Here is a 25,598-nt window from a genome sequence, read left to right as displayed (position 1 = left end):
CATTAAATGATATGCCTTTAGAAAAAGAATGAGTCTTCCAGCAGATTTTCTGGTAGTTAAAAGTTTTCCTTTATGATACTCTTGCCTAGTCTCATATTACATACATACATACACATATAGAGATAGATAGCATCTATTTCCTTATTCTTGCCAGTTTCTTTTTAACGTATTCTCATAATAATAGATATTTCATTATTGTTCCTTTCTCTTCTTAGCATCCAAATGTGGCTTGTCTACAATGTAGGCTTATATTATAAAAAAGAAATTCCTAAATTTCAGAGGAAAAATAGATGGTCTTAGACTAAAAATGGAAAATGATTAGAGAGAATGGGAGACCTAATTTTATCCAGTTCAATATTTTTTTTCTAAAAAGAAACAAGTGTTCTCATCAACTTTGAGGATAATTGTCTTTCTACTCACTCCCTTTAATACCTCTCCATGTTAACACAACAATAAAGACTTCTTAAGCACCTGCTATGTTCAGGACATAGTTAAGTGCTAAAAATACAAAGTGAAAAACATTGCTATCTCTGTCCTCCAGGTCCTCCCTCAAGGGAGGGTTGTGACACACATCTATAACATAAACTAAGAAATGATTCAGTGCAAAAGATAGGTCCAAAAAATGGGTCCTGAGAGATTCAAGCACTAAGGGATAACTTCTCACTGGGGGAAATTTTTGGAGGTCTTCATGGAAGGGTCTTCAGTCCCTTGAAGGAGAGGAAGATATCAATATGCAGAGACAGAGATAAACAAATCATTCTATCTACAGGAGATGGTACTCTCAAAGAGCCTGTGAGAAGAAAGGACAAGATTACGAAACATAAGTGCTCAGGTTCAGTTAGAACACACATTATGTACAAAAAGTAGAGTGCTATGAAATCTAACTGGAAAAGCAGATTAGAGTCAGAATGTAGAAAGTTTGAATGCCAGCTTAATGAGTTTTTATTGTTTTGGTAGGCAATAAAAGCCACTAACGATTATTTTTAGCAGGTAAAATGGCATTATCCAACTTTTACATTAGGAAGATAACTGGCAACAGTGCAAGTGATGAATTGAAGAGGGAAGAGAAAGAGGACAGGGAGACCAGCAAGAAGTTATAGCAATAAGTAAGAGGGAAAATCATAAAAACTTCAAATGTAATATTAGCAGTGAGAAATAGAGAGGGAGATAAACAGAATACTGATCTATCACTCCTATCAACTCAATTTCTTTTGAACATCGTATACACTTGTGTGACTGAATTCCTTTGGGAGAAGGTCTATCTCACCAGTTCTCAGTGAGATGCATGTGCACAGTTTGATGTGCCTCCTTGAATTAAAATGTCAAATTCACTTGGATTGTAACTGATGCTTAATGGGTTCCCTTATATAAACTCATGAAATTTTACATATGATTACATATTTTATCCTGATAATTACTGAATACTTCCCCCAACATGCTTCATCTTCTTATGCCATGAAGCTTTTCATAAATTAATTGAATAAATAAATATTTCATATTTATTTCATAAATTAATTCAATAGCTATTTATTGCATATATTGCATTTTTATATATTGCATTTCCTCCCTCTCCTGTTTTCAGTATAAAGACTTCTTGATAATATAAAAAGTATCCATGTAAATATAGACTTCCTAAGTGCATTCTGACATAATTATTCTGCTGTCTTAAATGTGGTCCAAAAGATAAACAAATATTGTTCTTTGACACCATATTATAGACAGTAGTTCACTTCCCAAATGTCTCTTTCTTTTCTAATTTCCCAAAATTTTATTGGCAAAAGTGAATCCTTCGGTATTCTCCTCAGAATTTCATAGTTGTTGGATATTTTTCACAGATTTCTTCTAGCTATATCTTACTTTGACATTTGACTAGATCTATAATCTCAGTATGAATATTTTCTTCATTGGTGTGGATTTGAACTTAATCACACCTTCTCTTCCAATACAATTTTTGTCCATGGCCTTCCATATAGAGTCTGCTCACTACTCTGGAGGTCTTCTTCTAGGTATTTTAATGTCTTGTTTATAAAAGAACAACAATCAGGCTATTCCACAGTCATCTCTCATTCTTACTATCTAAATGGCATGCCTCCTGTACAGAAATAGGCTTAGATGTATCTAGAAGTGACGTTACAGGTTTAAAACACTGTATTTTTTTAAACAAGAATGGAAACTGAAGCCCAGAATAGTTACTCAAAGCTACACAGATAATAAATGGCAGATCCAGGATATGAACCCAGGTCATCTGAAACTAAACCCAGTGTTCTTTCTACTACACATAAAATACATAATGATGTATTCTATATCACTTCTGTACAGCAAGTTATCATCAGCATTATATGTCTTTCCATTACCATGAAGTCATCCTCTATTTTGACTTACTAAAAATCATGTTTTAATCCTGGCATATATTAACCCCATACTGAAGGTCCAGATTTGGAGAGACAGTCAATGTATCATATCATTTTAAATATCTCTTTTACAAACAACTCAGCAAAGATATACACTGACAAGTTTAGCTCTCTAGGTTCTCACCCATAGAGATGCTCCAGATTGATAACAAGATACCATAAAGAAATCCAAAGTTCATCATGTTCAAAGAACAACACATCCTTCTCAATAGAAGTTTACATAGAATTCATCAAGAAGTAAGCCTTAATGAATTTAGATTATCTTTGTTCCAAGTGTTCATGACTAAGTGCTATACATTCACTTTAGATCACTAACCATAATATGACCTTAGTCAGACATTTAGGACCCAAGACCTGATCAGAATGAATAATGCCTAAGGCATATGGGTTATATAATGTGTACACATGTAAGATCATTGAGAAAATATTTCTGTTTAAAAAGATAGAATTTTATTGTCAGGAATCATCTGTGGTCCTTTATGTGTTCCCAGATGTGACCCAGAAACTGCTCTCTATAACTTAGTCAATTCTGAATCCAAACTTTTGTTCCTTTAGAGTATCTATTCAAGATATATGTTCTGCTGAACTAAATCAATAGGCTGACTGTGTACAATATCATAATCTTTATCTATCGATTTGCTTTTATTTTTCTTTTGTGGGTCTCTAGGATGATCTCTTCCACAGCTATGATTCTCATTACTGAAACCCTGTAATAAGTTAGCATTCCCAGTCTGTCATACTACCCTTCTTCTCCCTGTCCTTCTGATGATCCACTTCAACTCTGCCCGTCCTTTCCACTCTGTCTTTCAGAAATCCCATTTCGTAATGGACGCACTTCCCTTAATTTTCTATCTCTTCCTATTCCCATGCAGCCTGGGTCCCCTAGATGACATTTGATTGCTGGCAATCTTCTCCAGCATAGACTTTACCCTCTATCATACCCACAGACACATTGGTCCCAATGTAGGAATCTGAAGCCTCTTTGCTCCATACTACTACTTTCAGTATCTCCTTTTTACTTCCGTTATTCAGCAATCTTTTCTTCTTTGACACTGACATTATTAAAAACGCTCATCCTATTCAGTTCATGGGGGTCAATTTCAGTCAGTCAACCAGCATTATTAAGTACTTTCCATGTACTTAGCTACCAGTCTCAGGTTATTCACCTTCATTTCTCAAAGAATCCAGTACCTGGAATACTCTCTTCCTCTTCCTCTCCAATTCCTATCTTTATCATAAGGCACTTCAGCATCCACTTTTGAAACTTTTTAAAACACCTTTGATTTCCAGCCTCCTAAAACCCTATAACTTATTCCTTGACTGTACCCTAGCTTTGCAAAAGGATAACCATGTCCTGCATTGACCATTACTCCAGCATTTCATTTTCATGATAAAAATAACTCATATTCATCTATCTCACTATTAACTTCCTGCCATTCCATCTCCCTTTATGTCTAAATAAATTTTCTATCTAATCTTTGACTTCATAATGACCTCCCATTTGTGCTTTCCTAGGTCATTATTTTTTTCTAACAATTTTCTTTCCATCTCAGTTTCAATTCTATAACTAGCAAGTTGAACTTTATACTTTCTAATTCTTTGTCTCCTTGTCCTGTTTCTACTCATTTCTTGCCAAATTCTACAGCCTGAATTGCTCTTATCATCTGCCTCTTCTATTCCTACTCAATTTTTATTGAGCCAAGATAGAAGAAATCATATAACCCAGGTAACTGAGTCCAGTAAAAAATTATATTAATCTCAACTAGGCTCTCACTTTAGCAAGGCAATCATTTTATTTTCCCCCATTAATTTCCTATCCACAAAAACTATTCCAAATCTCTTCTCAAATCTCTCATGCTTTCCCTGCTCTTCCATCCTCTCAACTGAGGATATCATTTTTATATTACTGAGAAAATTGAGCTTGGTTACCTTCTTTTCTCATTTTCCTCATCTCAGACACCTTGTTATCATTCCTCAACTCTTTCTTCCTCTCCTCCAGTTTCTGATGAGGCAGGGCAGTATTTCTCCTTTCTGAAGCCATCTTACCTACATTTACCTTTGATCTCACCTCCTTCTGCAGCAGATTTTCTCCTCTCCCCTCCATCATTTTTAACCTTCTCTAATCTTCATTTCCTCACATTTACTTGTTGCTTCCTTACTGTCTTAAAACAAGCTGTCACCTCTAGCCTTAAAAATGTTCATTAGACAACCATCTCTCGTACCCTTGTCCTATATCTCTCCTCCATTTCTCATGTAAATTCCTAGATATAGCTGCCTACTTCCTCACCTCATAATCATTCCTCAACCCTCTTCAGTCTAGTCTCCAACCACACTATCCAATCAAGACTATTGTGAACAGTATTTTACTGAGACAGTCTCCAAAGTTAGCAGCAATCTCTTAATTTGATGATATTTTTGATCCTCTCCCTTCTTGACCTTTCAGCTGAATTTAACACTGTTAACCTCTTTGTACTCCTAGATATTCTTTCTCCTTTGGTTCTTCATGACACATGTCCCTTCTTAATTATTTGTCTATTCTTTTTCATTCAGTTTTTTTGGTTAATCATCCATACTACATCCCCAAGCTATAGGTGTATTCTACCTGTTCTTGGTTCTTTTGGTGACCCCATAAGGTTTTGTGAGTTTAATTATCATCTTTGTGCAGATGGCTTACATACCTATGAATCTAACCCCAGTCTGATATAACCAAATTCCTAATATACATTTCAAGCTTTTGATCCATAGATATCAGAAACTAAGTATGTCTAAAAGAAGACTCATTATCTTTCTCCAGACCCAGCCAGCCCTCTTCAAAACTTCCCTTATTATTACCAAAAGCATCACTATTATTCCAATCTCCCAGGTTCAGAATCTTTGCATGATCTTCAACTTCTCATTCTCACTCTTTTTTGCTAATTAGTTCTCAAATCTTATCATTTCTGTATAGCAATATCTTTTTTATCAAACCCCTCATCTCTACTGACACAATCTCCATTTTAGTTCAGGCCCTCATTTCCTCTCACCTAGACTATTTCAATATCTTCCTAATTGATCTCCCTGACTGAAGTCTCTCCCCACTTGAATCTGTCCTCCACACCGCTGCCAAACTCATTTTCCTTATATATAGATCTGACCATATTAAACCTGCTACTCAATAAGTTCCAGGGTTACTTGATTGCCTCTAGGATAAAATATAAACATTTCTATCTAGATTGTTAAAGCCCTTCACAGCCTGGCCCTACTTATCTTTGCTTCATTGTATGTTACAATTTCTCCCATATTCCCATTCCTTCTGATTTTCACATGCCACATTCCATCTCCTATCTCTATGCTTTTTAAATGGTCAGTCCCATGCCTAGAATTCATTCCATCTTTACTTCTACCTCTGAGAATCCCTTTCTTTCTTCAAAATACAGCTTAAACACTTCTTTCTAAATGAAAACTTTTCCAAATTACTATCACCACCAATGATAGTGACTTACCCTTGAAAACTGCTTTGTATTTATTTTTATTTTTAATTAAATTACTTTATTTGTTTTCGGTGTTCTACATCACTTTCATATATCTTAGATTTTTTCTCCTCCCTCCCCAGTCCCTCCCTTAGACAGCATACAATTTTGTATAGGTTCTACACTAATACATTCCTATTAAACGCATTTTCACCTTAGTCATGTTACATAGAAGAATTAAAATGAATGGGAAAAATCATAAAACAAAACAAAACATAATACAAAAGAAAATGGTCTGCTTCATTCTGTGATCAAATTCCATAATTCTTTCTCAGGATATGGAAGGCATTTTTCCTCATGAGTCCACTGGGAATTTTTTAAGTCTTTGCATTGCAGTGAAGTACTAAGGCTACCAGAAAAATTCCTTGCACACTGTGGCTGTTGCTGTGTACAAAGTTCTCTTGGTTCTGTTCCTTACACTCAACATCAGTTCATGTAAGTCCTTCCAGGACTCTCTGAAGTCTTCCTGTTCATCATTGGTTATAGTACAATAGTATTCCTTTACATTCATATACCACAACTTATTCAGCCATTCCCTAATTGATGGGCATCCCCTTGATTTCCAGTTTTTGGTCACCACAAAGAGAGCTGCTATAAATTTCTTTGTACATGTGGGATCCTTTCCCACTTTTAAGATCTCTTGGGGATTCAGACATAGAAGCAGTATTGCTGGGTCAAAGGGCGTGCACATGTTTGTAGCCCTTTAGGCATAATTCCAAATTGCTCTCCAGAATGGTTGCATCAGCTCACAGCTCCACCAACAATGAATTAGTGTTCCAACTCTCCTACATCTTCTCCAACATGTTTATCATCTTCCTGTTTTGTCACGTTAGCCAATCTGATAGGTGTGATGTGATATCTCAGAGTTGTTTTGATTTGCATCTCTCTAATCAATAGTGATTTAGAGCATTTTTTTCATATGACCGTAGATAGGTTTAATTTCTTCCTCTGAAAACTGCCTGCTTGTATCCTTTGACCATTTATCATTTGGGGAATGATTTGTGTTCTTGTACATTTCACTCAGTTCTCTTTACATTTTAGGAATGAGGCCTTTATCACACACCCTAGTTCCAAAACTTCTTTCCCAATTTTCTGCTTCCCTCCTAATCTTGGTTGCATTGGGTTTGTTTGTGCAAAAACTTTTCAATTTACTGTGATCAAAATTAGACATTTTATACTTCATAATGTTTTCAATCTCTTGTGTAGTCAAAAATTTCTCCGTTCTCCATAATCTGATAAATACACTATACCTTGCTCCATTAATCTGTTTATAGTATCAATCTTTATACCTAGATCATGTACCCATTTGGACTTTATTCTTGTGTATGGTTTCAGGCATTGGCCTATGCCCAGTTTTTTGCCACGGTGTTATCCAGTTTTCCTAGCAACTGCTTTGTATTTAACTACTTTTACTTTATTGGTATTTATTCTTTATGTATGTATTTTTCTCCCCATCAATATCTAAGCACCTGAAAAGGAGAGATCATTCCATTCTTTGCATTTGTATCTCCAACACCTAACCCCCTGACTGGCACATAGTAGAAATTTAATAAATGCTTCTTAATTAGTTGAAGATACGTTTTAGAGGAGAGCCACAAAGGTTATTTATTGTCCCAAATTAAAATACACTAAAATCAATAATATTCACAGCACGATTTTGTATTATTTATGCCTTTTTATAAATTATTTTACTTTGAAGATGTGGCTTGCCATAGAAAATAATCCACAGACTCTGAACTGTTACGTGAGAATTTCCATTAAAGAAACCTTCAATCTCTGTTTAAATCATTTTCATAAAATTTTAGGGAGAAGAGAAAGTAAACACAGAGATTAGGAGACACTTCAGTCTTTTCAGTTTTTGGAGATAATACTATCCATTTAATTTTTCATTCCTTTGAAATTAGCTTCTATTTGATCTAGAAAAATACTTAATATGCTGATGTTTTAATATTTTATCATTTCCATACAAATTTCCTATATAAGTATTTAGCTATGTTCTTCAATTTTCTCAATTTTGTCATCTAAGATGTCACTCCCACAATTTTGGGGTAAAAGTTTTAGAAACCAGATGTGGTTCACTGTCATGAATGATAAGAATAAGTTACTGTATAAATACTGCCAAATCTCTTCCATTCACATCTCTGATATTCTCTTTCTAATCTCATATCTTAATGCCTACAGGATGATCTGGCTTAGTTAAGTCTCTGCACACTAATTTTCCCTTTCACTGATTTTCAATCTTGAGATGTGATGCCATTCATAATGTTTCACTATCTTCCTCTAAAATCTTTTATGATTTAGTTTGTACTCTAAATGGGTATTGCACTTCACTACCATCTATGTCCATTTAGCAAAGCAATCGAGTTTCTGAAGTGAATCATTTATTTTTCCATATTTGGCAATTCTCTAGTAACAAATTGTTCTAATAAAGGAAGAAAATCATAGTTGATAGCCTCATTTTTAGCTCACTTCACATTTTTAGAGTCAATAGCTTCTTTTAATAAGTCAGTTTGAACCAATTAGAAATACATGTAATATCTTTCCCTTTTTTCCTGTTTCTTCTGATTTGCCTGTGATTTGGCCTTTTCTCTAATGAGGCAGATGATCTGACTGCATACAGCTAACTGAAATGGATCCCATATCATTTCTGTGTTCTTATCCATTAATATTTAGCCAGTTTCATTTTTTATAGTGTTACTCATTGTTCACCGTGCTCATTGCCTTTTGACATTCTTTTTGAGCATTCCTCTTAACTGGTCATGGCAGGTGTACAAAAGAACAGTACCTTATACCTGTTGTAGTCTGGGCCTGCATGACTAATAGTTTAAGTGTGATAACACTCACCAGATAGCAATAAGAGATTTACTTAACCATATTAAAGGAAGAATATGCAACAACAATATCTATCTTTGACATTGAGAGTGGTTCAGCTAAATGAACTATCCCTGTCTCCAAGTTGCCCTTGACAATCCACAAGCCTAGGATCAAAAATATCCTAGAATTTCTTATGGTTATTTTGTACTCAAGTGAATTGGAAGTGTTATTTTTAGCCCTCTGGACCAGTCAAGTGACAAGGTTGGTTCCAATAGTCTTTAAGGAGAAACACACCCAATTTACATGGAGACATAAAATTGTTCTCACCTCAGTCTCTCATCCAAAAATCAGGAATCATTAACTCATCTCCTTTGTAGGTACAATACTATATTTGCTCATATTTTTGGCATCTGTATTCTAGGATCATAGACTTAGACCTGGAAGAAACCTTTGGCATCATCTGGTTCAAAACTTTACTTTTACAGATGAAGACATTCATCAAGTGTACCCAGGGCTCTAGGGAGGCTCCTTATTATTGTCTGAATTATAAAAATCTTTCTCCAAAATTCACTTTCACTGAAGAAAATGTCATATCTATTATATAAACTTTATCATAATGTTATGTCATGTCATGTCACCTCCCGTTATGTCACATCATGTCATTTCATACTACATTATGTTATGTTATATAGTATGAACAGCATCTTTAAAGGAATTCCCTCTACAATAACCCTCCAAATCATCTAGCCTTCCCTTTAAATAATGATGTAAAATATTCTACTATCTCTCAAAGAAGCGCATTTCTTTTCAGATATTTCTCATGTATAGCATATTTTCCCCTTATATCAAATCAAAAATCTACCCCATTTCAATCCTTTTTGTTCTTTCTGCCATCTGAGATCAAGCCAAGGAAATTCCAACCCCTCTTCCACCTAAGAATATCTTATATAACTAAAGAATTAACATATTAACTCCCATTACTTCTCTTCATCCTTAGTACTTTCAACTTATCCTCATTTGGTGTGGCTTTGAGGCCCATTATCATCCTAGCAAACTCCATCTGGGCATTTTCCAGGTTGTTAATGTTCTCAAAACATCACTCCCCAAAACAACATAGAATTCCAGATATGATATGAAAAGGACAGAATAAAACAGAGTTGTATTAAATTTTGGGGATGCCATGCTATACTCTTGACTAATATTAAGCTTACATTCATTTGAAATCCTCAAAAAGTTTTCACAGGAATTATTGTCTAGCAACAGCTCTCCTTCTACTTGCATATTTCTTCATGAATCCTTTGGAATTATACCTGGACAATGTATTGATCAGAATTGCTAAATCTTTCAAAGTTAGTTATATTTACGACATTTGTTGCTATTGTACAATCTGTTCTCCTGGTTCTGCTGATTTTACTTTGCATCAATTTATTCAAGTCTTCCCACACTTTTCTAAAAGTATCCCCTTCATCATTTCTAATGGCATAAGAGTGTATCATCACATTCATGTACTATAACTTATTTAGCCATTCCCCATTTGATAACTATCCTCTAGTTTCTAATTCTTTGCTACCCCAAAAGAGCTGCTATAAATATTTTTAAACTTATAGATCCTTTTTCTTTGATATCTTTGAGGTATATACTCAGTAGCAATATCTGAGTCAAAAGGTATGCACAGTTTAGTAGGTTTTTATGCATGGTTCCAAATTGCTTTTTAGATGGTTAGAATATTTCACAACTCTGCTAATAGTATGTTGAAGTATCAGTTTTCTCACAACCCTTTCAGCATTTGCATTTTCCTTTTCTATCAAGTTAGCCAAGCTGATGAGTGTGGAGTGGTATTTCAGAATTATTTTAATTTGCACATTTGTAATTATTTGTGATGTGGAGAATTTTTTTTCATATGGATATTGATAGCTTATATTTCTTCCTTTGCAAATTGCCAATTCATGTTCTTTGTCCATTTATTAATTGGGATATGGCTATTATAAATTTGACTCAGTATATATATATGTATATATATGTATATACACATATGTGTGTGTATGTATGTATGTATGAATTAAGAGGCAGGTAGGTGGTAAAGTGGACAGAGCATTGGTCCTGGAGAAAGGAGGACCTAAGTTTAAATCTAGTCTCAAACACTTACTAATTATGTGACTCTGGGCATGTCACTTAATCTTAAATACAGAGAGAGGGAGAGAGAGACAGAGAGACTTTTAGCCAAGAAATTTGCTGTAAAATTTTCCCCAACTTTCTGCTTCTCTACTAATTGATTTTTTTCTGTGCTAAACTTTTAAATTTTATCTGATCAGAGTTGTTCATTTTATCTTCAAGAACCTCTGTCTCTTATTTGGTTATTAACTCTTACTCTGTCTATAATTCTGTCAGGTAATTTCTTCCATGCTCCTATCATTTAGCTATTATGTTACTTGTTATGTGTAAATCATGTCATGTACCCTAAAGGAGCTTATCCAGATATACTGAGGGGAAATATCCATCTATACTTAGTTTTTGAGACTATGCAAAGATTATGCAAAAATATGCAAACTTTAATGCCTAGAGTGTACTACTTCTACAAAGAAAGGAAAGAGGAATGCTTTTGTGACTCCAAGCATGGTGACTACATTTTCATAGGATTAAGTTTCAATATTTTTCTCATTCTTCTTTTACATTGATGTGGTTCATATATAATATATTATATATATATGTATATAGATATAGATATATATAATAGTTTTCCTGGAACTACTTTCTTCAGCCATAATCAATTTACGTATCTTTCCAACTTTCTCTGTATTCATCATATTTAGCATTTCTTAAGATTCAGTAATATTACTTTAGATCCATATACCACAATTTATTTAACCATTTCCTAATCAAAAGATTGCTAACTCATTTCCAGGTTTTTGATATTTTAAAAATTGTTGTCACAAATATTTTGGCATATTTAAGATCTATCTTTCTGCCTTTGTCTTCCTTGAGATATATGAGCAACATGGAAATCTCTGAGTCAATAACTTTCTTAATGTAATTCCAAAATGCTTTTCAGAATGGTTGGAACAATTTGTAGTTCCAAGTTATAGAATATGTAGCATAATTCCAAGTTTCCTTTCAGAATGATGACACTGATGTAGAATAGTATAATAGTGTGTCTATCTTTCTACAGTCTTCCAACACTGACTCTTCCAATTTTTTGTCATCTTGGTCAATTTTTTGGGTGTAAGGTGAAATTTTAGAATTGTTTTAATTTACATTTATATCTTTACTACAAATCTGAAACAGTATTTTATGTGGATGGCAAATAACTTGAAATTACTCTTTTAATAACTATTTGCACTTGTCCTATGTCTACTTGTCCACTAGGAAATGGCTCTTGGTAGCATTTTTTATATATTTATATGCTTTTCTTATGTCTTAGATCTCAGACCTATAAGAACAATTTTGATACACAGATGTTTTCTCAGTAGGTTATTTCCATACTTATTCTATATGTATTTATATTCTTCGTGTAAATATATTTAATTTGATGTAATTTAGCTTACTTATTTTTTCTTTAGTAATTGTTTCTGACCTTTGTTTGGTTAGGATTTCTCTCCCTACCTAATAATATGAAAGGCATCTAAACTAGATATCTTATAATTGTTTTATGGAATAAATTTTAGTATTCAGGTCATCCACATTTTAAGTTTACTGCAGATATGATGTAGGATACTGATCTAAATCTAATTTCTGTCAAACTATTTCTCAATTTTCAAAACAATGAAAATAAAATAGGGAGTTATTCCACAAGTAATATGTTCTTGGGTTTATTTTTTAACTGAATTGTTGAGTGTAATTATTTCTGTTTCCTTATTTAGATAGGTTCAATGATATACTTAATTATTTATAACCATTAACAAATAGTTTTGATGATTATGAATTTATAGTTTAATCTGATATTTAGAAATGTTATCCTTTTCATTCATTAATTTGTATACTTTCCTTTGAGATTCTAGATCTTTTTTTCCAAATAACTTTTTTATTATTTTGTCTAGCTCTATAAAGTGGATTTTTTGGTCATTTGATTATTATAGCACAATATCTATAAAGCAATTTGACTAGTATCATGTTGAGTTTTTTTGCCAACATGACCAAGCCATGAAAAATGAACATTTATCCAGTTATTTCCTTCATTCTCCATTTCTTGAAGGAGAGTTTTACAATTAAATGTAAATAGATCTTGTATGTTCCTTGGTAGGTCATCTCCCATACATCTTATTCATTTTGTAGTTATTTTGAATGGGATTTACCTTATTATTTTGTCCTGATTTTTGTTATTCATGTATAGAAATTCTTTTTATTTCTCTACGATTTATTTCTCTAGAACATAATCTGGGATAATAATATCATCAGGATATATGTATAACTTTATTTCCTCCTTGCATATTTGTATATTTGTCTCTTTCTACTGTGTTATTGCTATTGCTAGGATTTCTACAATTATGTCAAATAAAAGTAAGGAAAGAGGACTTCCTTGCTTTACACCTATACTTACTTGTAAAGCTTCTAATGTTTCCCCATTACATATATTGCTAGCTTATCTCTTTTCCTTCCCTTTTTAGCATGAGTGTTGTGCAGTGTTAAAGGACTTTTTTCTGAGTCCATTGATAATCACATTGGTTTGGAGTTTCTTATTTTTATTTTTAATATGGTAAATTGTTACTTTTTAATAATGCTATACCACCCTTACATCCCTACTATAAATTCAATTTGGTCTTAATCGTTTTTATATATTGCTATTAACAATTTTCCAGAACACTTAATCATTTTCTGACTTGCATCACACTTATTTGTGTATGTTCGAGCTTCCTCTACTTCCCCTACTGTTATAAAGTTCTTGTGGTCATATGCCCTATCAGTATTGATTCTTGTATTTTTCCCACACCTAGCACACACAAATAAGTGTGATACAAGTAATTTATCTCATATAGTTATTCCTGGAAAGCCATTTTTAAGACGTGTTTGTAGTCAGCATCTCATCATGAGCCCATCCACATTAAGATTTCTGTTATCCGATTAACCAGACAACACACTAATTCAAAGCAAAGATATTTATTTAAATAGAAAAGAAAAATTGATGACACAGAAAATGCCCCATTTGTGAAAGAGCACTCTCTCTCAAGAGTTCCTACATTACTTATCCCAAAGGAAGCACACATGGCTAGGAAACTCAAATGGGCGAAGGAAACTTATACCTCTAGCGATATGTCCCAACTTTGACTTCTTCCTCCTTTCATCACTGCCTCTCAATAGAAGTCTTCAGGGTAAGATAAATTCTGTCGTTTGTGATTATGATTGAGGCTGCTACTCCCAGAATTGAGTCTTCCATTTAACTTAGATTATGAAAATTTCTTTTAATTCTTTTGTACTCTGACAGTGCAAATCATTCACTGGAATCAAGACTGAAAAAGGACCAACTGGAACTGCTGACCTTTGTCCTACTTACCCTGCCAGGAACAATGTCATTCTACTTCCTAAACATTATACTAATTTTGACTAATAAAAGTTCCTCAATTTTGAACTCAACTAATATATTTTAAAACGTTTTTCAATAAGAGTGTGAAAAGAAGATTAGTTTCCATTTGTATAATTGTGGTTAAGGTTTGGAAAATGTTTTGTGTATCTTATCTCATTTGATCCTAGTAGTAATATTGTGAGGTCAGTAAAATATTATTATCATAATTTTGTAGATAAGGAACTGAGATGGAGAAGTACCATGAAGTCTCAGGACCTCAGAAATAATAAGCATTTGAGACAGGAATTATACCTAGGTCTTTCAGACTTCAAGTCTATCCAAGTCTATGTTTATTATGCTAGCACAACTTACAATGAACTAAAGTGCTTGGAAACAAAAATCTAGTGCAGATACACCAATAGATTATTTAACCTTAATGTGTCCCTCTGCATTTTTATATCCCAGTATTGTTATTGATTTTTTCCATGTATCTTGCTTCTGAATATGAAATACCATTTAAATATGCTTTATTAAGTATAATTTAAGGTTGACACTTTCTTCTTGGCTTGGGTTGGGGGACATAGAAGCTCAGTCAAGCTATTTCCCCTGAAGACAGCTTGGCTCCTATTCTTGGTCTTGAAGAAGAAGAAGTCATGGCTGAATCTGAAAACTCAGATGAACCAGGAGCTTGTTTTTCAGATGGTAAGTAGAAAACAAACAACTATATTTTGTGATTTTTTTTGTTGTTGAGTTTCTTTACAATTATTAGCATTATTTGCACTTTTTATTTTAAGTGTGTATTATTATTTTAGCACCATATCTATAACTGTTATACCCTATGGTATATTAATAATAATTAATAGCAATTATTATTACAGATAGAATTGTATAGTGCTCTGTTTATATCTGTTAGTTCACTTGACCCTCATAACAACCTTTTAAGGTAGGTGCTATTATTATTTTCATTTTGCTGTTGAAGAAACTGAGGCATGGATAGATTTAGTAGTTTGCTCAAGGTTACACAGATCTGTGTCTAAGTCAGAATTTAAGCTAAAGTTTTCCTACTTTCCTACTTCCCTGTGTTTATCTACTGCTCTACCTGGTAAATAGTTCCTTCATTATAAGACACTGATGCTTCTCATGCAGTATCAGAAAAGCATGAGATGCAAATGATATTTCTAGGTGGTAGCTTTGTATTGTTTCTCTCAGATATGCTCACTTGGATCTCTCTTTTGACTCTTAGCATGAGAGTAAAATTCATAAATTCAGTTTAAAGATGATTGTAAGGAATAAAGAATTTTACTGAGCAAACAAAATTGACTTTGGAATAAGTTTGGAATTATTTTCATATCGCTCTAACTCCTGAGCCAACCAGTCATATATTGAAGCCACAGCTATGAATTCTTATGACAGGGACAAATTCACTTGGAAGGGGGATGTAAGCATGATGATGCTATAAGGGCAAATCTGTCTCCCAAAGAACCTGCCCTTTTCCATAGCAATGGTTGGGAGAGACGATATAGAGAAGGGTTCCACTGTGGCAGAACCCTGGGGAAGCTTATACCATAAGGTAGGGCATGGACATTATGGTTGACAGAGGGAGAAAGCATGCCTCCCCCATTTTGGGAACTTGAGGAGAAAACTCGGAGGTTCTCAAGCCTCTAGAGGTAACTACAAGACCCAAAATGTAAGCACAAGACTTGAAGTTAGGAAGATCTGAGCTGGAGTCTTGCCTCATATATTTATCAACAATGTTACTCTGGAAAAGTAACTATATTTGTGTCTCAGTTTTCTCATCTGTAAGATGGGGATAATAGCACCTACCTCTTAAGGTTGTTTTATATAGATAGATAGATAGATAGATAGATAGATAGATAGATAGATAGATAGATAGATAGATAGATAGATAGATATAGATAGATATAGATAGATAGATATAGATATATAGATACATAGTGCTTTGCAAACCTTTAAGTGCCATATAAATACGATGTATTACTATTACTATTGTTAGTTCTGGGATAATATATTAGAGATCAACAACCAAAAGTTTAGGTTGTGTGGTATCCAAGTGAAGATCCATAAAACTGACAGGGGCAGGGACGGAGGCCTAAAGCAACTTGACTATTGACACCTCTTGACACAGAGTAACAGATCCACAGGACCCAAAAGTAAGACATAGAATGGTGGAGACGAGAACATAAGCAAAAAGAAACAGGACAAAGAAGCTAAGTAAGTAGAGACAGAAACTAGAGGTATGTAGCAGGATTCATTAGCAACTGAGAATTAGGACAGTATATAGAGTGCAGAGTGTTGAACTTGCAATCAGAAGAACTAGGTTTAAATTTTATCCCTTAACCTTGTTATATATGTGGCCAAGATTAAGCCCTTTAATTTCTCTGAACTTGTTTCCTCATAATTAAAATAGAACAGATAATCCTTTCATGACCTACCTTACAGAGCTAGTGTGAAGAAAACACTGTGTGAAATGTATTGTGCAATATTAATGAGTGTTTTTGTTACCATACGACAAATTATTTTATTGTTTTCCTATGTAACCTATATCCTCTCAAAATATCCTTGCATTGAACTTCTTAAAATTTTTCATGCTTATATTTATGTTCCTAAATAATCACATTTGTGCAGTTTGACCTTATTCTTTCACTATTTTTCATTGTTCTTACTTCCTTATAGAGATTCATAGCAATGGCTATAGCATGCCTCTGTATTTTGAGCCAAGAGTTGAAAACATTCATCACTTTGATAGTGTACCATTTGCATTCTGTCAAGAGATGAGTGGGGAATCGGAGAAAGGGAGAAGTAGTGTTGTGACTATAATATATTACATAACATTATGTACAACAGATGGATTTTGCCAACAGAACATAATTCTCTGAGTAGGTGGCAACAAGCCAGTCATATTCATAATGAGCTGGCTTGGCTTTATTAATTGTTTTCATCACCCATTTTGCAGCAATGTTGATGATAAGTTGTATCACTGAAAATCCAGTTGTCCTTCATCCATTTTGAATCAGATAAATTCTTAAAAACAACTGTGTTCTTAATAAAAAAAAACAATTTACAACATATTTTTAAGACTTAGAACATTTGTTTTTTTTTTATTACAGTAGCTAGTGGTATTGTAATTTATTCCTAGAGTGACTTAATATAATCAACCATGAGAGATAGAACTTTTCTAATTAAAACACTTTAAAATGTTCTTGAGATTTCCTGTTCAAATGCATTGGAGCCAACTCTCCTTGAAAGCCAGCCAGAGCTTGAAAAGACAACATGTAAAAATTTGCAGATTGAAGATAAAATAGTACAGAGAGGGGAAAAATGTATTCTTGAAGACTTATATTTGAAAAAAGATAATTAATTAGCAGAATATAAACCCAGGAAAATGATACATTGAAAACTAAAGGGAAAATAAATGGGAAAACAAAATTATAAAGTAAGAAACAGGTCCTTGATAAACGAACAAAATTAATAAACCTTTAGCTAATCTGATTAAAAATAAGAAAATTAAATCATCAAAATAAAAACTGGACAAGGACAGAATATAGCAAAGAAAAAAAGAATCACCAAAATCTACTACATATAATGTCAGCAAAATGGAGCATTAGAAAAGATTACCTGCAAAAAAATATAAAACACCCTAATTAGCACACCTAAAATAAGATCAACAATCCAATTGCTGACAAATTTAGTTATACTTTAAAAACACAATACTTTCAGGATTTTAAAGAAAAAATGAAAAGTTCCTGTTTCTTGAAACTAAATAAAAATATAACCACTTTCAAATGTGTGATTGGTGGCAAAAATAGTAAACATGTATAATGGACTAGTGAGTTGAGTAAGACATATGATGCCAGTGAGACTGAGAGTGTAGGTTTGATCCCATTTATGTTTATAAAAGGGAGAACACATTTATGGTCATTCCCCTTAACAAGAGCCATCTCTTTCATAAATGCAGATCCTCTGATGCAGAGGAATACAGCCAAGATGGAACAGATAGCTTAGTAGAAGCACATTATCATTCTTGGAAAAAGCATTCATAACTGATGTCTTACTGATATAAGCCAGCATCATATTTGTCTACAAAGGATGTAATATATCAAACAAATGTTTTTGAATTATTCCCTTGAGGATTTTAAATTTTAAGACAGACATTTCTACAAAGAGAAATAAAATCATAAGTCATGCATGCATTTGGTCTGAGTCACAATGCAAATGATCTCTGAAGAATCTGAGGAGTTGATGGGCAGCTAATTCATGAAAGAATTTTTCTGAAAAGTCATATTTTACCATTCCCATTGTCAAGTTTAGTCCTCAGATCAAGAAGATTTCTCATTCCAATGCCAGAGCAGCCAAAAAAAAAGAGAAATCATACCACTTAAAGTATTTTCACCAACATGGTGATCTGCTCTGTAAATGCTCTCATTATTGCTAGGTATTTTTTAAAACTCTGGCTGAAACTGAGAAGCTATATAGACAACTGCCTCTTCAAAATTCATGAAGGATGTGATCATGTCATGGTACTAGCAAAGAAGTCTAACAAAATAGAAAATATGCCAACATTTAAATAAAGTAAGAAAAGAATGAGTCACCTACAGTCACTATGATCACTATGATCACAGTCAGGAATATAGTTATTATGAACTTAGAAAAGAGATCAGTGCTGAAAAAAAAGGGAAAGAGACTGTTCAGATATATCTGAATGATACACGTATGTTTAATTTTGCAAAGTAATAGAGAATGAAATCAAAAGAAAAAAACACAGGGTGACAGATTGCTTTTTAAAACAACTTTTCAATATTATATTTAAAAAGTAGAATGATATATTTCATTCAAAAATATAGCTTCTATAGTGAAACTACTAACCTATACACAATCATTTTATGCATATATAATGTGTGTTCTATATAGTTGGTAGACATTTTAAGATTTCTATCCAATTACATTGGAGTGTGTTATTTTAAGTTGCTGTTTGTTAAGAAAACAAAACAAATTGGTTTTTTTTTTTGGAGGGGTGGAGTTCTTGTTGTTTGTTCTTCTTTTTGCTTCTTCAAAATTATTTGCATCTCAGAAGGTATTTCTCCCTGAAACACTGCCAACTGTGTATAAAATGCACAAGTATCTACACTACACAGAGTAACATGTATTACAAACAACCAAATTCACTTAGTGGGAAGCAAAGTGTACTTAAACATTAAGAAAACTTCAGTCAAAACCTGCCTCAGCTGTTTACTAGTTTGTAATCATAGCCTTTAATCTTTCTCAGTTTACTCATCTGTACAATGGAATATTTTTAAACATTTTTTTGGGATTTTTTAATTGTTTTTAATTTATGGAATAAAACAAGTCTTTCCATAACACAGTATAATAAAAAAAAAGATGATTGCATGTGAAACTATAAATCTATTAATTAAAACTTGCAATTCCTTTCAAATATATAATAAAGTTATCATGTAAATTTCTTACTTTTCTTCCCTCCCACCCCTTGGCCTAGCAATGGCTACCATTAGACACAAATTACACACACACACAAACACACATATGTATGTATTTTTAAAAAATTATTCTATATATGCTACTATTTTTCAGTTCTTTGTGTGCAGACAGCATCTTTCTTCCTATGTCCTTTATAGTTTATTTGGGATCAGAATATCATATTTGTTCAAAGTCAGTCTTAAAACAATAAAACAATAGCACCTATTTTGCGGGATTATTATGAGGATCAACTGGGATAATTTATATGGGACACTTTGCAAGCCTTAATGCAAGCAAGTATTTACATAAATACTGGATATTTTTTATTATAATCTTAACCCAAATGAACCTTCAATTATTAGCTACTTAACATGAAAATGTGATATTTTTGAAAAACAAAACTGCAGAGAGTATGTTGTAGGACTGAGGGAAGTGGTACCACCATCCCACCCCCCACAATTCTCCTACTCTGATGATCTCAATATGAAGTGATCCTTGGATTTTCCAAGGCTATGCCAACAGATCAGAAACTCTCCCAACTTTTACCAAGCTGAAATATCTTCAAGGTGTAGGATCAGTAAATGCATGTGCTATTATTTTCGCTGCCAAAGGACTAATCCTGTTAATCACAGAGTAATTTGTTATCAATAGAGTGGATCAATAGGAAATGAATTCTTTCACAATTGATAAAACAGATAAAAACATGAAATCACCCTTAATCCTTGTTCTTTCTGCTTACCCGATAATGGTAGCAGAATTGTGAAAGATGTGCAACTCTGGGGTATCCCGCTCAAAAAGATATGTTAGAAAAACTACATATATGAACACTGGAGCGCATAAGAATGATTTATTCCAGAATCATTTTTTTATACATGGTAATTTTTTCTTTTTTTAAAATTAATGTATTTCTTTTCAGCTATCAGCAATCACTTCCGTAAGTTTTAAATTTTCTCCTCTTTCCTCCCCCCTCCCTCCCCGAGACAGCATGCAATACTATATGGGTTTTACACACACATTCTTATTCATTTTCATTTTAGTCATGTTGCATAGAAGAATTAAATCGGATGGGAGAAACCATGAGAAAAACCAAAACAAAACAAAAAATAACGCAAAAGAAAGTAGTCTGTTTCATTCTGAGTTCCAGTTTCATAGTTCTTTCTCTGGGTGTGGATAGTATTTTGCCATAAGAGACCATTGGGAATGTTTTAGGTCCTTGCATTGCTGTGAAGGGCTTAGTCTATCAGAAACAGCCCTTGAATCCTGTGGCTGTTACTGTGTATAAAGCTCTTCTGGTTCTGCTCATTTTACTCAGCATCAGTTCATAAAAATCTCTCCAGGTTTTTCTGAAGCCCAACTGTTTGTCATTTCTTATAGCACAATAGTATTCTATTACATTCATATACCACTACTTTTTCAGCTGTTCCCCAATTAATGGGCATCCCCTTGATTTCCAGTTCTTAGTCTCCACAAAAAGAACTGCTATAAATATTTTTGTACATGTAGGACCTTTTCCCACTTTTATGATCTCTTTGGGATACATCCCTAGAAGCAATATTGCTGGGTCAAAGGGTATGCACATTTTTGTAGCCCTTTGGGCATAGTTTCAAATTGTTCTCCAGAAAGCTTGAATCAGCTCACAGCTCCACCAACAATGAATTAGTGTTGCAACTCTCCCACATCTTCTCCAACATTTATCATCTTCCTGTTTTGTCATGTTAGCCAATCTGATACATGCGATGTGGTACCTCAAAGTTGTTTTGATTTGCGTCTCTCTAATCAATAGTGATTTAGAGCCTTTTTTCATATGACTATGGATAGTTTTAATTTCTTCCTCTTAAAAATGTTTGCTCATATCCTTTGACCATTTATCAATAGAGGAATGACTTGTATTCTTGTAAATTTGACTCAGTTGTCTATATATTTTAGAAATGAGGTCTTTATCACAGACATCAATTATAAAAATTCTTTTCCAGTTTTATACTTTTCTCTTAATTTTGGTTGCATTGCCTTTGTTTGTGCAAAATCTTTTCAATTTAATGTTATCAAATTAACCCATTTTGCATTTTATAGTATTCTCAATCTCTGGTCATAAATTTCTCCATTCTCCATAAATCTGACAAATAAACTATCCCTTGTTCCCCTAATTTGTTTATAGCCTTCATCCCTAGATCGTGTACTCTTTTGGACTTTATTCTTGCTGTACAGGGTTTTTTTTAATAGTTTTTTCTGACGCTGTCATTTTTGCAGGTTGCATGCAAATGTTCCCTTTCTGTGGAGTCAGCATGAAATCTAAGAGAGGAAAGATCTGGTGGAACCTGAGGAAAGCTTGCTACAAGATAGTAAAACACTGTTCATTCAAAATGTTCATGCTTCTTATTATCTTGCACAGCTGTGCAGCTCTGGTAAGTGAAATAGCAACAAACACGATATGATGGAGCCATTTGCTTTCAAAATCTACCTTAGTGAAAAAATTATAATGACAAATTCATTTCTCTCAGAAAATTAATTATGGTGCTAACTAGAGAGTCTTCATGGCAAGGTCTTACCTTTTTTTTTTTTTTCTTACCAAGATATCTCATATTATTCTTGTGAAAAAGAGATATGGACTAAATAATTTGATGCATTCAGGTCCACAGCAGAAGCTCTCCAGTGAAGGACCCCAAGGATCTGTGTTTAGCCCTGTGCCATTTAACATTTTTATCCATTGTTCACGCAGATGGCATGTCCATCAGAGATAGGAAACACTTTCAATGACAGAGCTAGTAGCTAAAAAAGAGACTGACAAGACAAAGCACTAGAGTATATTTAATAAAATGCCATCTGATAGGGATAAATATAGTTTTATACTTGAAAGCAGAAAAATCAATTTCCCAAGTAAAAAATATAGAAGTGTGGTTAAGTAGCCATTTACTTGAGGGTGGGGGGGGGACAGTCTAGGAGTTTTACTGTACTGAAAGGTCAATATGAGTTACTGATGTCCTTTAGCATCCAAAAAGATAATATCAGTTTGGACTGTAATAAGAAAATCATGGTTTCCAGGAATGGGGAAGTAATAGTATTCCTGCCCCTTGTTGGACTTTATTTGGAGTATTATGTTCAGATTTGGGTGCTCTCATGTTTAATAAGTACACTGTTGCTAAAGAGTATTCAGGAAAGGGCAGCCAAGATGATTGAAAGGTCTATATTCCACATCATATGAGGGTGAATTGGAAGAATTGAGGGTATTTAGCCTGGAGGAGGGGCAGGTAGATGATGAAATGGATGAAGTGCCCAGCCTATAGTCAGGAAGACTCAACTTTGTGAGTTCAAATCTGGCCTCAGACACTTACTAGCTGTGTGATCCTGGGCAAGTCATTTAACCCTGTTTGCCTCAGTTCCTCATCTGTAAAATGAGCTGGAGAAGGAAATGGCAAATCTCACCAGTATCTTTACCAAGAAAACCCCAGACAGGGTCATGGAGAGTCACTCACAACTGAAATAGCTCAAGAACAAGTCTGGAGGAAAGAAAACTGAAGTGTCGTGAAAGCTGACTCAAGTAGTTAAGGACTGACATAAGGAAGAGGAGTTAGATTTATTCTGCTTAGGTTCAGGCAAAACTGGGAACTCGTCCACTTTTTATAAGATCATAAATTTATAGCCAAAGGGCCTGTAGAGGCCATAAAGTCAACCTCTATTATTTTACAGATAAAGAAACTAAGGCCAGAGATGTAAGTGATCTGCCTAAGATCATACAAGTCATAGATGATAGGCAAGTTTTGAGTTCAGGTTGAGTTCAAGCCTTTGTTCTCCAGCGTTCTTTCCACTGTTTTATTTCATAATTGTCTCTTTTAAATATTCTATATTCTACTCAAACTGGCTAACCAAACATTTGAGTTTCTATGACTTTGCATAAGCTGTCCCTAAGACAGATTAGATTGTGCTTCTCTGCCTCTGTATCTTGAAATCTCAAGTTACCATTTTCTGTTCCCCGAAGTTGATAAGAGTTTTTACCTCCTCAAATCAACTTTTATTTATTTGTGAAAAATGTATCTTAAAATCACATATTAAAAGCTAAAAGAGATATTAAAGATGAGTTATCTAATTCAGTATCTTCATTTTATAGATGAACTTGAAAACCAGAGAGGGTAAAATATTTGCCTTCATTTACATAGGAAGTAAATAGAAGGGCTGAGATCTGATCACAGATTCTGAAACACATTTTATTCTCCCAGTAAAATATATAAACCTCTGAAGGGCAGAAAATTTCTTCTTTTTTTAGGTCTTTCTATTCCCAGAGCTTAGTACTATGCTTTATATATAGTTCATTTTCAAATATTTCTTGAAATGAGTAGAATTAGATAAATTTGTAGTCATCCATTAAACTTCCTTTGGTCTCTACCTCTAGTGAACTAAGACAAGTAAGTTCAAGATGACTGGCTAAAGCATTATTTTCAACCCTGAAACTAGAGACAAACTAAGTATTTAATTGAACCCATGATCTTAGACTCATTATCACCATGTAGTTAATGAAAATTCATAGCTTTTCTCCTGTACTATAAACCACAGGTTGCATAAGCATTGCAATTTTTATTTTATTTTATTTCATTATTCCACAGGCTTTTGAAGATATATATCTTCAAGAGAGAAAGACTCTCATGATTATACTTGAATATGCTGACAAGATTTTCACTTGTCTCTTCATTATGGAGATGCTTCTCAAATGGATGGCAAATGGTTGTAAAGCATATTTCAGTAATGCCTGGTGCTGGTTAGAATTCTTCGTTGTTAATGTATGTATATTTAAATAAATTTTCAAATAATTTAAATGTTTTGTTAATCATAAATATGTTTTTCATTAGCAATTCCACTCATTCCTAGTTTGTCCTGTGGTTTTATTGATGTGGGGGATACTTATTACAGAAATTCCGTCTTTCAATGTAGAACAGCAACTCATCCACAACTTTGAGTCTTGGAGGGCTGCCTGAGAGCAATGAAAAGTTAAGTGACATCTTTATGTTCACAAAGATAGTATGCATCAAAGTCTAGATTTGAACCTAGGTCTTCCCTACTTTAAGACCAACCTTCTATTCATTATGCTAAACTTGCTCCTATTGTGTAAAGAAATGAAGACAAAATTTAGATATTGTTTTCCATCTAGATTGTTCATCTGTCTACTAGTTTGAATTGTCTCATTAATAAGATCAGATATTGTAAGAGTATCTTATACCTTAGAAAATGTCAAGTCAAACCCTTTGCCAAAGTATGAATAATCTCTAAGCATTCACAATAAGTAATTTTTAACTTCTTGAAGACCTCCAGGTATGGGAAATTCACTATATCCTAGGACAGGAGTAGGTAACTAGTTTCCTAGTTCTTAAGTATATAGTTAAAAATATAAAATGTATATTTATATACATTTGTATATAAATGTAAAATTTAGATTAAGTCAAAAGGCTCCACTTAAAGATCTAGAAGGCCACATGTGACCTGAAGATTGCAAGTTCCACTAGGAACTTGTCCCTGTCCTAGGATAATCTATTCCATTTTTGATAGCTCTAGCTATTGGATGTCTTTCCTTATGCTGAACTAACAAATGGCTCTTACAACTACAGCCCATTGATCCTAGTCATATAATCTTTGTACAAACAGAGCAGTATAATACCTATTTCAATCAATCTACATTTATTAAGCATCTGTTGTGTGCTAGGCACTTCAAATAGCTGAATGTCTCAACCACTCCTCCCCAATCTTCAACTGAAAGTTTTTCTTCCCAAGACCAAACACCCTGGTCTCATTACTGTGCCTGTTGCCCCATCTCCACCCCTACTTCCATACTGTTATGTTTCACTTTATCAGTGCCTTCTAAAGTGAAGCAGTTAGGTAGTGGTGGACTTAGAT

General features: G+C 33.6%; 1 protein-coding gene across 1 annotated transcript in view; it reads left to right on the top strand.

Moving 5' to 3' along the window:
• Positions 1 to 25,598, top strand: part of LOC140505811 (sodium channel protein type 9 subunit alpha-like) — a 127,640-nt gene that overhangs the window by 80,594 nt on the left and 21,448 nt on the right. The window contains 3 exon segments of the mRNA XM_072612197.1: positions 14,813 to 14,930; positions 21,969 to 22,123; positions 24,317 to 24,490. Of these exon segments, the coding sequence (XP_072468298.1) occupies positions 14,813 to 14,930; positions 21,969 to 22,123; positions 24,317 to 24,490 (447 nt within the window).

This window comes from Notamacropus eugenii, chromosome 5, assembly GCF_028372415.1.
Source record: "Notamacropus eugenii isolate mMacEug1 chromosome 5, mMacEug1.pri_v2, whole genome shotgun sequence".
Lineage (NCBI taxonomy): Eukaryota > Metazoa > Chordata > Mammalia > Diprotodontia > Macropodidae > Notamacropus > Notamacropus eugenii.
This window is presented reverse-complemented; position numbering and strand designations above follow the sequence as displayed.